Here is a 17,837-nt window from a genome sequence, read left to right as displayed (position 1 = left end):
AATTATTGTTTTGTTGCGATCTTGTGGAATTAATGTCTACATACAATACAGTTATTTAATTCTTTAATATATTTATTTTAAAGTGAAAAGATTGCATTGATGTATCTGTTGATAGAGTTCCAGCTATGTTGGGTTATGTTAGTGGATTTTTGGCTTTGGCGAGAAAGAATAATCCAAAAATTAAAATTACTCACTGTATGATTCATTGCCAGGCATTGCTTGTCAAACATTTGGAACCTTTATTGGAAGTCGTCATGCACGATGTTATCAAGGCTGTAAATGTTGTAAAAGGACATGCATTAAACACGCGACTATTTCGTGAATTATGTACAGATGGTGAGGCTGAATATACAGACCTACTATATTATACAAAAGTGAGGTGGCTCTCTCATGGAAATATTCTGAATCGAGTATTCTCTAAAAACTGAACTTGAAATTTTTATAGTTGAGCAAAAAAAATGTTCTCGCTTATATGGTTACTTCGTGAGTTACACGTCTTGCATATTTAGATCATATATAAACGCATTAAAAAAAATGCAAGGAAAAAACATCAATATAGTTTCAGCCAGTGAAAAGATTCAGCGTTTGAATTAAAGCTGTAATATTGTAGACAGAAATCAAAACAAAACAATATACTTGTTTTTTAAAAGATTGTGAAAATATTACTTTTGACGATATTAGAGACATAATTATTGGGTACTTTACCAAACGTAAAGATTTGGTAATATATAATGTTTTTGGATGTCAATAACTGCAAAGACTTTCAAATTTTACCTATCTTTGCGAACAAGGATTTGCCACTCTGATAAACATATAAACAAAACAAAGAATTCGATTAGATCCCGAAGACAGTATCTTAATTGCTCTAAAATAAAAATGCTCTAATTTTAAAGTCAGTATATTGAAAATCAAACAATATTATTTTTCCAAAACATGCAGTAAGAAAGTTATGTCGAATTTCTGTTTCATAATGCCGATTTTAAATGATTTTATATTTACAATTGTATTTTCTGTAGAAAGATATTTCATAAATAATTAATAAACATAAAAAAAATACTAATAAATTAATACATACAAGTATTAATCATGGGGTATATTACGCATAAGCGATAAGTTTCATACTATACGTAGAGAATTTTTATTTTACTTTTCAAGTGTAGCTAAATTAAATACGCTCCATTTAGGTACTATTCACTCGGAAAACACTGCTCTTATCTGTTCAAGCTAATTTATTTTTAAATGTAAAAGAGCAATTTAATAAGTTTTATTAGTTTTAAATTGAAATAAACTATACAAAATATAGTCAATCTAATTTAATTTGTTCTTTATATATAATTATTTTACTAAGCTCGTTATGTTTTATAATTACATAGTATGTACTTGTTATGTAGATGTCATTGATTGACGTTAAAGGACATTCTAGTACCATTTAAGTCAAAATATGAAAAGCGATAATGTTAAACAGACTACTTATATTCAAACTGTGCGTATATTTATATTTTATTTACATATAATAATATATATATATATATATATATATATATATATATATATATATATATATATATATATATATATATATATATATATATATATATATATATATTTTTTTTTTATATATAGGGAATTTGTATGGTTCATTGTTTTTTCTTAATCTTTATGAAGACGATATTTCAACGGGAAAATCCTTACGTTAACGGCGATAGATAACATTTGCATATTAATGGTATGTAAAGGAAGTCTTCCTATAATATCAGTTTAATATGTATTGGTTAAAAAACCCTTACCTTATAATATTTGGCAACGTACAAGATAATTTCATAGCATGACTTCACATAAAGCTAGTTACATTAGGTAATAAATTTAATAAATAAATTATTATATTATTTTTTTACTAAAATAAATGATTATTGTATTTTATATAATAACTATAGAGAGAATTCGTAAATGATTTTATCAAAAGCAATATATTCAATACTATTTATATAGCAGAATCAATTTGCGTGTCTTATATCAGAATTTATACAATAATATATTTAGTAGATACAAATTTAAATTAAATACATCAGTATATGTTTGTAAGCATATAATAGATATTATCGTTGGATGAATGAAATTTTATTGTTTTACGCTTTCATTAAAAATGAAAGCGTGAGTTACGTAAGTCCTCTTTGTAAACATTTTTTACAACGCAATAATACTTTTTCCTTTGGGCTGTAACATTTTCCCTTCTCTTTAATAACAGTTTGATGAACTGTTAATAATACAATATATATCGTGCGTGTATCATTTTTATTGAAAATAAAACATGGTATTGATTTATATGCTATAATAAACCGAGTAAAGGACATTATGAAATATATCTTTTACATTTTGATGATTCAACATAAATCCAACATTATTATTGGTGTTTCCTGATATTGCATGATACCGCAAAAATTAATAAAAATATTTAAACCAGAGATCGGCAAACGTTTTAGCTTTGTGGAACACTAATTTAAATTTTTTGCTATAAGTAATTTAATTACTAAAAGGTATAATACATCAATTAGCACTTTGTTGATTGTAGTAAACTACTTAATTCTTAGGTTTAAAAATAGCTTTTTAAAAGGATGAAGTAGAAAACAGAATAATTAAAAAAGTGGAAGAAACACTGCAAAAACACGTTTACGAAAATATACTGTACAGTAAAGACTTCAAAAAAGAATATAAATGGCCTGGAAAATGAATTGTCTCGTTGACCTTCGGCCGGAGAAAATTCCTGTCAAAACCAAAAGCGCTATTTATACCAGTGAATCAGATATATAGATATACATGTCTCATTATTATATGATACGTTTATACGTTTCACTGTCAACTAAAATATGTACTAGATGTTACAAAGACAAACTAGCTATTCGCTTTACTTATTTGTAGTGCCTAGGACTTAAAAATAGACTGATTTAATATTGCTTTACAATATTTAGAAATCGTTTGATCTCATATATACATTTGGTACTAATCGTATATAAATATATAAGCTGTACTACTTTATTATCATCTGAGAACTGAGAATTCTGAAGGCATATAGTTTAACTCGAAGTATAAATCCCCGTATCAATTAAGGAAATAAATAAAAACTTATTTAGACGTACAAAGCCATTTTCAATAAAAGAGCGTTAAGGGTGTGTATTTGAAAGTCAACGAATAATAATAGATTACCCTGTAACAAATTTGAAAGGGGGAATAAAAATATAAATATGAATTTCCAAGTCAGAAATATTAGTCCAATTCCACGTGCAGGGTGAAGGGAAAATTTTCACGATGATTTCTCCTCGTCGGCTTTCCTTTTTTGGAGATTTATTATATTATTCGTACATTTTCTTTGTCGACATTACTTATGGGGCCAATAAGCGATGCGGCGGCGCCAGGTGACCTCCTTAAATTTTACGGTCCTTGTACAATCCCCGGCGTGTCCATAAAAAACGCATAAAGTCCTCATAGACGCACCATAACGAAATTACCTTCGGACCAAAAGTTTGCTTAAGTGCGTCTCTGTTATAATAGTTATAATGGACGAGTCACGACCGTGCTAAAAAAACAATTAAAACCTTCTCTTGGTTTGTACGCGAGCTTTTACCAGAAAATTCCAGTCATTATTACCGAAATATAAATCTTTTTTAACGCATATAAAAATATATCACTTAGGCGACCCGCGAAAAATTCAATGTAAAATATTTCGAGATGTGTACCATTCGACGCTATACGGCTATAATAAAAATTTAGTTATATGATTTGGGTCTTGCAATATAAATATGATTTATAACTTTCATATTGTGCATTTATATAAATACAATTCTATCTAAAAAATAAAGAATTTCAATTAAATTACAATAAAGTTTTAGACGCGTTGCTACATACAATCCGAGTATACAAAAAAACGTGCCTTCCGCGAGAAAAAGAAACAATACAGTCAGGCGTTAAATTTTGTAGGATTTTATATATATATATTTATACGTATCTATATATTTCACAGATTAAGATTCAAATTACTTTTACATAAACTTTAACTTGCGCAGTATCATTTTTCATGGAATTTTATGTTCACTTATAATATTTTTTAGTAAATTTATTGATTTGTGTTATCATAACGTTTCAGCTCAGTATAGTCAGTAGTTCTAAATTGATTGTAGTAGATTCTTGAGATGTAGGATAAATATCATACCTAAATACATTATAAAGAAGTATTATATTATTTATATTTCTGCATTGTCTTTAATAAATTTATTGAATTCACTTTTCGCGATTCTAGGTGACCAAATATGACGATCTGGAATGGTTGCTTTATTTGGATTTCAATTAAGGTCTACAGTCAATATCGCGTGAGCTCCACTGGTGCTAAGCTTAGGCCTAAATTATCTCCAAAGTAATGTCAGCTCATGTGTGGAAAATTATTTATCTACGCTGGCGTTCCGGCTTATACACTGTTGTAAAAACGGACGAAGATCACCTACTCTATCGTCTAGTCTTTATTTCGCTAACAATGGGTGATTTTGGCTGTATATGTGTCCCATTATTATTTTATATAACCGCAGGTGTACTGTATTTTTTTGTGACCATCAAAATGGTCGGATTTTTCAAAATGACGCATTCTTTCGTTATTTAAACCACGAAAGTCAAGAATCATTACCGTTAAATGTGACAATTGCTAGTCCATTTTCCCACTTCATTCCTTTCTGACGGTCTAATAAAATTACGTTATTACTTACTTGTTAGTTTTTGTACTGGTGCACACACACCAGTACAATTACGTCTTCTCACACATTAACCCTCAGCAACTCTTTCTAAATTTATTTAGTATTTACATTTGAACAACAAGGCATTTAAAGAGTCCTCTATTTTAAACTGCAACCATGAGAAGGCTGAATCAACTTCAGACCAGCAAAAATCTCTTTGCATCCACTGGTTCAGCCGGACATCTAGAATACATATATAACAAACTTTATCTTTAAAAGCCTCCTGACCCAAAGGCAACAAAAATAAATATATTTTTTTTATAATGTCGTATTATAGCAAATTTTTAATTTATAAGTATAAATTTTTTATTATTATATATTCCTTAACTCAGCCTTATTCGAATGCTAAGAAACTAAAAATCGTACGTTATTTGCTTAAGGTGTATTTTACTCTTAACTATTTTTCCGACTAATTTTCAAATAATTTATACAATAGAAAAAAATATAACATATAACTCCATTAAAAAACTTTTCACTTCAATAAACATATCTTCAAAGTAACACTCAAAACAAAAAAATCTTCATAGTTACATAATATAATATAACATATATATGTATCTTTATAAATTTCTTTAAACACACAGTTCCAGCTACTAAAAAAATACAATAAGACCAGCGTAGAAATAAAACAATGGGTATGAGAATATGGTGTAATTTACATCCCGCACGCGTAACGCCAGGTTTAATATATAGTATTATATATATTTTTTAAATGTACAGTGCTTTTATTCAATACTTGCAATATGATTTAATGCGAATGAACCAGTGAATAGTTAAAACATTGCTTGTATTATTTAAATTCATACGTAAACCTATCGGAGAGTGGACTGTGGACTTCAGAAAGAGTACACAAAATTAACCTTACTCAACGTCAAAGTGTCAACGAAAATAACAAATAAATAAATATATACATTTCAATTATGTTTCGTTCTCAATGATGTTTGTTGAAAATTTGGTTTAGGCAGAGGAAGGATTAAGTATATTTTTCTTAATGTCTATTTATTTTTATTATAAAGAGTTTTACTGGGTAAATTTAGAAAGGATAGCATTCAATATAATCTACATGTTGGGTAAGATATCCGGGAAGAATGCAATCTATATTTTCCACATGGTTTTAAATTTAAAGTTAAAAAAATAGGATCAATTACATTTATTAAACATGCATTTAATAAAACAAGGTAGATACGAAAATGATAATTTGAGTGCGGTCATGAAGATTGCTAAGTTTTTACATATAAATTGTTATTTTCTAAAAATATATGAAGAAATAATTCGTAGAGGCATTAAATATTAAATGCTGTGTAGTTAAGATTTTTTACTTATAAATTGCTGTTTTATTTAATAAAAACTGAGGTTTAAGTCCTGGAGTACAGACACATACATTCATTTTTACGTGGACAGGTCTTTAATATTTTTAGAATATAACTATGGAAATAAAATAAAACATATATAAATTTTATTGCTTGAATATATTTAAAACATAATTTACCTCTAACCTTTTCTCAAATATTATTTTATGTACTGAATTTCACTTTTGATGGTAATATATGCTAATAAGATGGATCGCAAGTGCTCTCGTCTGCAGGAGAGAAAAACTTTGAAGTCGTGGATCAGAATATCTTGGTAACAGCATATTTTCTTTGCTTATGTAAGATAAAAAGTTTCAGTTTAGTAAAAGTTTTAAACAATACATTACCGCTTGAGATGCGTTTGTGCACTTTTCATTTTTTTTACAACAAAGATAACATTTATTATGATATTTAATAACCTTTAATATAGATTTTTAATAATAACTAATTATTAATAAATTAATACAATATCTGGAAATTAACTTTTAAATTTATTATGAGAACTAATTTAGAAGTATCTCAGCGATTAAATTATTATTACGCTATGCTTTTACGCATCGAGAATGACACAAAGTAAAGCGTAGTATATTCGCTCCCTATTATACCTCTAACAATGAGGGTCAAACTCCGTTTACTCTGACGCTCTCTTCTAATAATAAAGTTGAGTGCCTATTTTTAACCTTCCAACCCTCCCATTTGAGATTCCGAGTTTTAACGTAAGAAAATCGTAAACGCCTAGAATGCCGCGAATTATTCCCTAATGAACGTATATTTAGCTCGTCATTTGTACCTATATAAATTTTCTCTCAGTTTTGTTTACGTGCAAACAAAATTATAGTATTCGTTTAGTGGTCACTCGTAAATCTAATGATCCATAAATTTATTCCTTGATAGGTTAAGTTGAAGTGAAATGGAAATATCGGTTAAATATAAGCGATCAAATAAAACTCTACGTTATTTCAGCCTTTGTAGTGGTTATACCCTCGAGGTATTTTGTCCTTTTTTCCAACGCCCCTTTCGGTGCTTCGGGCGTGAATTATACAAAATTACGTTGTATGTGAAATCGTAAATAAATCGAGAGTAGGCAGTGTGGAATACCAATAGAGTGATAGATACAATCTGAATGTATTCTAGAGTCGGCTTGAATTTAAATGAAACTAGTCGAGTATTCATTGAAGTTGGGTATTTATAGGCAATCAGAGGTAAAGGCATTATTATGTATTCTTAATAAATCTCTTAAGAAATAACTAATTAAATATACAGTGTACACAAATTAGTTTTTTGAATGTTTTTGGAGCATACCCACATTTTTACTATTATTAGGGGAATTAAATGAAGAATCATTAATAGTTTATCTTTGGTATTATTTAATTATTACGTATAACACTTTTTTTAAACATAAATAAGATCGATATTTATATGTTGATTTCAAATTAGATAGTTTCTACTATTCTAGTTTTTTCTTGTATTTTTAAGGTATTGTTTTAATTTGTTTTATATAATACTGTAACTAATGACTCTTAACATAAATAAACACGTTACTAATCTAACAATTAATTTACTAAACAGATCAAAATCCAATTCTTCAGGAAAATGAGATGTGAGTATACTAAATGGAATCTTAAAGAGCAACTATGCCAAATTTAAAATAATTTTATTGTATACAAATTAGGGTAATGAAAAAAATATGAAAATTTGTTATATTTTTCTGAAAATGTTCTGCATCTCAAATAACAATAATAATAATTATATATATAAAATTTATTTTAAATCAATTAATGAGAATTGATTAAAAACATATACAGGCATACATTAAATACCTTATCGTTATATAAATATGTATATTTGTGGGGCCGACTGAAACACAATTCAAGCTTGATTAAATGCGTATTAATTTAAAATTTAATTTTCAAAGAATACATATACGCCAGATGGCAAGCTTCTAGAGTTATAGCACTTTTTGGGTTGGGGAAGGACCAGTAAATTAGTGATTATTATATAATTAAAATTTTGATCAATTAGAACAGATTAGGTTACCACAATTTTTTTATTTTTACGAATGAATATTTAAAGTCGAACATATTAGGTATTAAATATTTTCTAATAATGAGCTACTTCAGGTCATAGAGTATGTTTTCAAAAAAATATATCTAAGGATTGCTTTTTTTGTCACATACTGTTTTAGTTTGCAATAATAATAAATTTGGTGACCACAGCTATATTGGGTATGAGTTTTTTTATCTAATGCTTCATTAGCTTTCAATTTTGGTGCCCTCTAGAGTTCAATCGATCACTGATGTCGAAAATACTGCGTACGAAGCGGCAAAAAGTGTTGTAAGACGTTTGCCAAGAACTGTATAAATTGATTTGCATGTGTTTTTTAAAGTAAATAAATTTAGCATTAAAATAATAATATTTAATATAATTTTTCAACAGTAATGTATTGATATATTTTTAGGCCATGTCCTTCGGCATTATCTATCAGCACATGGAAGATGGCAGGATAGAAGAAAACGATAACCACTATGTATGCAGCGTTAAGAGACAAATTATCCCACACGCGTTCGAGCTTTCGACTTTGGTATTTTTTGTGGCACCAATGAGCCTCATCAGTGTACTTTACGTGCTTATCGCACTTCAGTTAAGAAGATCGAAGATCGTCAGGAGGGGATCATTATCTCAAAGTGTCGAGCTGAAGGTGAGAAAATACAATCAACAAAATTTATAAAAATAACAAATATATGAAGTTTAACAGGCGTAAGCAATATGAAATGTTTTCATACATGCTTATACTCACCTTTGTGTTTACAAGAAAAATTCAATTTATCAAACGAAATCCAATATCGAAAAACATGTGCAAAGAAAAAAACGTTAAATTGATATTGGAAATAACGTGTTATATTATTATATAGTTTCTTTTATAACAATTTAATATTATTAAAAATAATAAAAAAACACTTATGTTATCATTTAAAGCGTTTATCGGATCAATTTAAATTTAGATTATGTTTCTTGAATTATTTGAAATAAAAACTGCTCCTTTCAAATTACTTATTCTGAGAAATTAACATTTAATTAACAATTAACAATTGAAAGAATAGAACTGTCGATTGCCTTCCATGCCCTTTTCAAATTCAACAATTGGAAATCAGTTTTTAACCTTTATATCGCATGCCAGATTTTTTACGTATCTACACGAATATTATTTTTTTTATTTTAAAAATCAAATAATATTTCAATAAAGATTTTATATATTTTTTTGTGAAAAAATAAAAATAAAGCGAATATGCTATTATATTTAAATCAATTATTATGTAGCTTATTGATATAGTTAGGTAGGTGAATAACTTTTAGTAAGTCTATAATGTTGTGGCGAAATACCGTCAGATAAAATTACTGCTCGTTTGAGTGAATAGTGCTGAAAACATGAAGTGAGAATCGTTTTTAATCTTCCTGATGTATTTTTATCTTTTATTCATTTTCTCGTGAACTGTATTTCGCAAACTAGATACAACCCTTAGGATATTAGTTAAACAAACTTATTACATAAAATATTTTTAATAGTGAAAGTGAAATAAAAGCTAGGTCTCAAATTTTTAGTCTGTTGTATAAAATTTCATAAATTAATATATGCATATTAAATAATTGGTCACGTTTTGCCACTTTTTGTATAAAGGTAAACTTTTTACATATTAAAATTTATATCTTATTGATACGATCGCGATATCATAATTACTTTTGTATACCAAATGTATTTAGATTTTATCTTGAAATATTAAGGAATATTTATGTGTCACAAAACTCTGTGTAAATTATAATGCTATATTTATAATTAAGTTATTTGAAAAATGCAATCAGTCTTATTGATAGTATTCATTCATACGAATGGCAGCGTTCGTTTTAATTTGGACAAATTATACGTTCGTGGTTTGTTTGGTTATTTAAAATGTATTTCCTTTGATGTTTGAATATACATATATGTATATATATATATAAATTACAGAGGAATGCAAATATCAATTGCTAGCTACGAGATACGTATATAATGATTTCAAAAACAAACTTCGTCTGTGTAAGCTTTTGAAACCCACTTTAGAAATAGTGTATATAATTATACGGTAGTAGGCTTTTATTTGTCGTTCTTAGAAGATGCTTAAGTGTCAGTAGACATTAAAGATATTTGATAAGGTTTAAGATCGAATTTGAGATGTACCGAATATAATACGATATAAGCATATATATATTATTAGGTTAGGTTTATTTTTTTGGATGATATATTCATTATATGTACAAATGTAAACTATTAATACATATATTATATATATAGCATATATATATATAGCAATTTACATAAAAGAAAGGCAATGTAAAACTGTTATTCGTATTTTAAAGTAACATATCTTAAACTTATAGTGCTGTCGTCTGGGAAAAGTAAAAGTAAAAAGTTTTCCTGCATTAGTAAATTGCAGTGGAAAAAACGAGGGATTTTCTTGACATTTTCTAAAATGTTTGCGCCGAACTAGCAAACTTGAAACCGAAATCCATCCTGATGTTAAAATATAAAGGTTCATCGACCACATTGAAAATACTTATTGCTGTCTGCGAAGAGTTGTTTCCAAACTTGAACTCCTAAATGAACTTTTGTACAACCCCTTTATTACTATATTTACTCTACGTCTTTTAAGCATACATATATATATATATATATATATATATATATATATATATGTATAAAATAAAGTACTTTCACAACGTAGGTAATTTTTTGTTAGCGAACTGAAGTGAAAATGTAAAACTGAAATAAATATATTAAATATATACATATATTTATTTTCTTATAAAGATATTTATATTATGTGTACGAGACCCAAAACCTTATGTGAAATACATATGTATATACACATGTGTACTTACGAGGCGAGCTTTCAGCACATGCATTGCTTTTCGTAAATGTTTTCAGCAACCCAAAGGAGTGACTTCACGAAGTTGGTTGTTTTATCTACTTTTTTCACATGGGAAGATATTCGGCTCGGCGAACCAAAGATGAGATTAAACAGACAAAAACTTGAATTTTGTGTAGAATAAACTGAAATTTATGTATCTAGCATAAGAATCTCTCTTCTTAATAACTGCGTCTTATGTACTAAATAATGTTTATATTTAGATCGTAAAGGGAAATTTTTGACTGATAGGATGCTAATATACAAATTAATATTTGCTTTCGTTGAATGAGATAACGCTTACATATTATATATACTTGTATATATTTATATCATAACGTTTAGTTATGAATCAGGATTTGATACGCATATTATGAAAGCGATAAGAGCGCAATATACATATAAGATATTAGATATTATTTTAGATTTAGATTAAAATATAATGATATTATATCATTTATTGCTACGCAATTTAAACTAAAATATATTTTATGTTAGTTTTATGATGAGTAAGATACGTTCAAAAACATTCAATACACCGATTAACTCGACTATAAATTTGCACTGTAGTAAATTTGTGTCTTTGACGTTGTGACGTTGACTTTGTGACGTTGTTTTATTAACACTGTCATTTGAGCGCATGTCAGATTTACGATCCTTAAACTCTAATATATATATTCTTTTAAAAAATATCAAATAATGTATAATACAACAAAGCAATATGTGAACTGTAGAGTGAACAAGCATACATATATTTTTGCATGTGTTTGTAAACAGAATCGGAATTTTTATTAGGGGAAAATTTCAATAATTCAGCGCTGGAATTGCTTTCTCTCCCTACGTAGCAAACTATAGGGAGAGGGTGAAAAATTATGTTCAATTTCCCGTTTCAGCACAGGGTTACCAAGACGCATTCCGGCCAAGCTGTACAAACAGTTGTGGTTTCTGGAGATGGGACCGCAGTCTTGGCTGGGACTATTGATCAAATTGAAGACCAGAAACAGACCTCAGGCTCTGTTTGCAGGGAAGACGGCAGGAAGAATTATCACAGAAATGTTCACACAAAAGCAACGAAGCACGTAGTGAAAATGTTAGGTATTGTATATTTATGTGTCTCTCTACCTTTAAATTTGTTTATGTTATTTATTATTGTTTGAGTGAAAAATGATTGCTGTACAATGTTTTATGTTAAAAATACAATTGAGAATTTTTAATACGCTGGTTTTTAAAATATATTATTTACTGATTTTTAATTTATAAATATATCTGTATGAATTTGAACCCTTAAGCTTAAGTATTTATTTTAATTTTGTGAAAAATTATTAAAATACATGCATTTTGCAACTTTTAATAAATTACCAAGAGCAATAAAAATAATTGCGAGAAAATTAAATATTGTTTATTTTTATTTTACTACAATTTTTTTCCTACAAAAAATTAAATTGCAACTAATATGCTGCTTGGTTCTTTAAATTTTTGCTGTCACCACAAAAACATATGCTTATTTATTTGATAAAATATTTTTTTTAACGTTGTGATGTATATAATTTAATCCTGTTATATATTCTTTTAAATATTTTTAACAAGATGCAGTAATCAAGACGCTTATATTAAATCTGTCACTAGTTTTTCAGTTTTACTAATAACTTGTATGTTGTTGATATTTTCATTTATACGATTTTTATTTTCATTTATGTGGATAATAATAAACTACACGTACTAGAATTATATTTTTCTGATGAATGTTTATATTTGGGAACATTTTACGTAAAATTTTATTAAGATTCTAAACTGGATAAAGCACGCTTTCAACGTAGCTTTAAACATTTCATTATATGTTATATACAAGTAATAATATATTAGCAACAAATAATGCAAGCAATAGACTTTCTACGCCATTATGATAGCAAAACAATCACGTCGCATAGGAAGCTAAAATTTAATTTTAATTAAGAAATTACCTCTTACTATTATAATATTTTGTATTTATAATTAAGAACCTTAAAACTTGATATACATATTTAGCTTAGCTTTGCCCGAGATAGATTCAAACTCATAATTTATTCATAATAATCAATTTTATTTATCCTTTTAATACAAATTTATTTTGATACTTTAATGCTTTCAACTTCAAAGTTAAAAGTTAAAAACAGCACAGATGACATAGAAACGGCAGCAAGAATGACATGTGCAAAAGTCACGTTGCTACTGCCATAGTTTGAGAGGAGTTCTTACGACAGACAGATAAACAGAGAGAAACATTTTTTTTTGTATTTTATATTATAGATATATACAAACATGTTTATTCAAAATACTACATATAACAAATGTTTTTGATGTATTTTATCAGAGAAATTAAAAAAAATAAAGATTTTCGATTTTCAACAATTTTTTTTTAAATTTTGTGTTAAAAAATAAATATGCTAAAAAATAAATATACATATTGTGATATTTTAAACACACTTTACTAGGAGTTAATATAGCTTACAATTATTATACAAACTATATATTTTAGAAAATACTTTTCATATAAATAATAAAATCATTAAATGATTTTTACTTTTGAAAATTCTATTTAAAATCTGAATTAAAAAATCTAAAAAGATATTTATAAAACTAAATTATGGCAACGGCACGTGACACATAAAATCATTTAAAGTATAAGAATCCATACTATTTATTTTATGTAGCATTAGCGGTTCGTAAATTTGTTTATTTTATTTCTTGCACTGAGGGTACAAAATTATAAACAAAGGTTTATAAACATTAAATTAAATAAGTATGTTATACTATTTATTTAAAATAAAATAAATAAAATTTTAAATATTAGCAATCTATATAAGTACCATTCTTTTTTACATTTTTTATTACGATGATTTTTTTATTATATTGCGTAATAATATCCATAGGCTTTTTTATTATATTTACATCATCAAAAATAAATCACCGTTCAGGAGAAAATATTGTGCCTTTCGATAAACTTAATAACATCATATAAAATAAATAACGACGTTTTATTTTTCATTTCGTTTCTGACTAAACAATCTATAATAATAATTTTATTTTCTAAGCTTAGTTTGATCCTGATTAAAGTAAACCAGAAATGGTTTCGAAAGAATAAGAAATTGAATTTTCTACATAGACATCAAATAATATGACATTCACTTAATATATATTTAAAAACCAATTATATTTTTCCCTTTTTGAAAATTCAATTGCCTAGTCTAGATAATGTTTGATCCTGTTGATGTTGATTTATCTAATATATAGTTTTTATGTTACATTTACACTTTGTTTTATTAACTTTTGGTTATAAAATTTAATTATAATAAAATATTTTAAGTCAAGTAATGGTAATTATTTGTTTAAAATCATATTATAAGATTCCTATTAAAATGGTAAAATAATTAAATAGTAGGCACACAATTGTAAAAATTTTCCAAATATTGTGAAGCACCAATTGTAAGATTCTTGGAATATATAATTACTTCGTAAGTTTTTAATTACGTTTTATATATACAAGATAATTATATTTACCGTTTTTGGTAAACACATTTTATTTTGGACCAAAAGTATTATAATTATTTATTATTGTTTTACGTATTTGTATATATTTGTAACATGTAGAGAAAAAGTAATTTTCACAATGAAACAAAGCATTAAAATATAATTATTAATATGTTTTAAAATGAGTATAATGAAAAAATTGTAAAACAAACTTTAGAATAATATATAATATGATATATGCTGTGTAAGGAGCTCCTATTTACACAATGGTATAAGTGATACTGAAAACACGAGATAAACAATCAGAATAAATATCAGCTTTTTTTTAGATGACTGGATATAAATTTTGCTTACATTAGTATGACTTTGTTCTATAAAAATTAATAACGATAACAATAGTTTTCAAAAACATATTAGTGTAATATATTAACCTAAAATGAAGTATATTGTCACTCTTTTTTTGCCTTTAATATATTTGTCGAAATGTGTATAATTTAAAAATAGCTGTATATTACGAACTATTCTATTTACGTATTTTTGATTATAATTAAAAAAAATTAAAAGTTTTTAGAAGACGTAAACCGTTTCCGTGATGATATAACACCTTGGTCCATGGGTCGAATTAGGCGGAAAAATTTTGCAACTATAAGACTATCTTTCGTTTCCAGTATGTTTTTATTTAAATGAGAAGGAATATTATCAATTATTAATATTACTTATTTTGGTAATCCTTTACTTTAAAAAAAATCTATCACCTAAAGAAGCCATTAGTTTTGAGCCAATCTTCAATGATCTTTCTATTCATCCATGCTCCTTTTTGGTTATAATACATAGTTTTTTTTTATTTTAATTCCCTTAAGGTCGTTTTGCAATTCCAAGTAGCAAAACTTTCATTTTAAGAGTTCCAGGTGCATTTCTGCTACACATTACTGTAATACGCTTTTTATTTAACATACAAATTTAAAATTAATGTAAAAAAATATTTCAAGCACGGATAATCCGCACCTGGATAATCGAGGGTACACGGTACTTTTCTTTTAATAGGGCCAATTAAGCCATATATCAATAGTTAATAAGCTTTGTATTTTTATTTTACGAATATTCTTCGTTCTAACTATGCTATAATTGATAAATACACATCGTAGATTATTATGAGACCGTATTTAATAATTAAACACTATCAGACAATATATTTCAGTGTACTGTATTGATTTTTTCATCTACTAATATTTTTATTGTTTTCACCTTTTATTACAGTTGCTGTCGTGGTAGCATTTTTCCTCTGCTGGGCACCTTTTCACGCCCAAAGATTGTTCGCGATCCATGCCCATCGCGAAAACTCTCCAGACATCGTTGCCTTGTACCTGTACCTCACGTACCTGTCGGGGGTGCTTTATTATCTGTCGACGTGTATCAACCCGTTCCTGTACAACATCATGTCCAACAAATTTCGAAACGCTTTCAGGGTAAATATAACCACCACACACCATCAATTTTGTTCTCGAAACCAATTACACACATAGCCTTAATTTTACCGTCAAATATTTACATTGCCCCTAACCAGGCTGGGTCAAAACACCCCTTCCGTTCAATCAAGAAACTCAGAAAGGGTTAACAAAATTATATTACATACATTTCAGTTAATGGCATAGCACGCATGCGACCTTTTTGTTATTAATACAGAATTAGTTAATTTTCTACCTTCGATGTCATTAGTGTGTTTATAAAGTGAAGTTAAAGAAATATAATTTAAAGAATCTGTAATACTTATACAGCCTTAGTCATAATAATGGGTCACTTTTTAAATGTTGCATAATTTATTTAAAGCAAATCTTCCGAGTAAAATATGATTATCACAATACAAATTAATTTAACTCTTTGTTTTGCAAACTGATGGCAGTCTTATTGTTTAATTCAGAGAAAGCGACCATTTTGTAAGCTGCTTGTTTTCTTTTGCCGTTATTTTTTTATATTATATAAACCTTTCATTAATGCCGAAAATCAAAATTTGAGCGAAGGCCTAAGAGCGAAAATAAATTTAATGTTTCGCAAAGACTGAATTTGACTAACATATGTAATCGAATTAATTATACACGTTATGCGGTTTAAAATATATTTCTACGGCTAATCAAGTTAAGTTAAGTCCAGATCAAGAAGTGAATGAAAATGAATTACAACTGACAAGAAAAACAAGTTACAATAAGTCTCTTAGAAACCACTGAAAGACGTCTTCTGAGATAGCTAATTAAATGTCTGCAAGGGAGGACATCTACTTTATAAGAATCAGTGAGCAAGACTTTTATAACAATCGGTGAGAAAGAAATAGTATTTAATAGTCGTAAAGCTTTTCATTAGCTGGATTTTACAAAAGAAAGACTGGACACATGAAGATTGAACGAAATAATTTGAGATAATTTTTTGTATAATTAAGTAATAAAAACGTCAATAGTAGTTTTGTTTATGCTTACTCTTTCAAGTTTTTAGAACCCTTGATAATGTGCATATGCATCGCAGAGTCCAAGAAATTCAATAACTATGATAAAATATTGTAGTTGAGGTTTATTCGAGAATAATGTTCAAATGCGAGGCTCGCATAAATATTATTGTCTAATACTCAATGAGGTAATACAAGTTTTCTCGAAGAAAAAACAAGGGATAGAATCTTTAGGGAAATCTCAATTATACAGAAACAAGATATAAGACGATGAATATAAACACATTTGCTACTTAACATTAACATGTTTATAGACAATACACAGTCTAAACTTTCTAACTTAATAAACAGTGCGTGTGCTTGTGGTTACGGTGAAAACCATCGATGTTAACGCCAATGATTCTCACAGAAACTACTTTTTACCGTAATCAAAACGATTTAACAGCACTAAATACGTATATAGTTTTTATATAATATCATCTCTAAGACACGCATCGAACAATTAGAACATTGACTCGTGCACCCAGATGTATATTTTATTCATTGATTTAAATTAAATCGTGACCTAACAGGTTACTTTAATGCGTCAATATAATAAATAAATAAACATTTCATAAACATTTTTGTGTTATTGTATACACGTAAAACATATTATACAGTGAGAAAAAGAAAAAAATATGAAATATTAAAATTAAATGATACTAACTATATAAATAGATCAAAGTGCAATGCCAGCGTATTAAGGAGCTGGATGGCGACAGCCATAACGAGTCGACTGATGCGGGCGTCCTGGGTCTAACGAGCATCAGAAGAGGACGCGATCGTGATTCTC

General features: G+C 27.4%; 1 protein-coding gene across 1 annotated transcript in view; it reads left to right on the top strand.

Annotated features, from left to right (window-relative positions):
- The window catches only part of LOC148227437 (uncharacterized), a 61,491-nt gene that overhangs the window by 40,094 nt on the left and 3,560 nt on the right, over window positions 1-17,837 (top strand). The window contains exons 3-5 of the mRNA XM_088201579.1: window positions 8,583-8,822; window positions 11,958-12,159; window positions 15,829-16,037. Of these exons, the coding sequence (XP_088057705.1) occupies window positions 8,583-8,822; window positions 11,958-12,159; window positions 15,829-16,037 (651 nt within the window). The remainder of the gene's footprint in view (window positions 1-8,582; window positions 8,823-11,957; window positions 12,160-15,828; window positions 16,038-17,837) is intronic.

The sequence above is a fragment of the Plectrocnemia conspersa genome, unplaced genomic scaffold (assembly GCF_051122295.1).
Source record: "Plectrocnemia conspersa isolate PC_06_02 unplaced genomic scaffold, ASM5112229v1 ptg000013l, whole genome shotgun sequence".
In the NCBI taxonomy this organism is placed as follows: Eukaryota; Metazoa; Arthropoda; class Insecta; order Trichoptera; family Polycentropodidae; genus Plectrocnemia; species Plectrocnemia conspersa.
The sequence above is the reverse complement of the archived record's forward strand: the minus strand, read 5'-3'. Positions and strand labels throughout refer to the sequence as shown.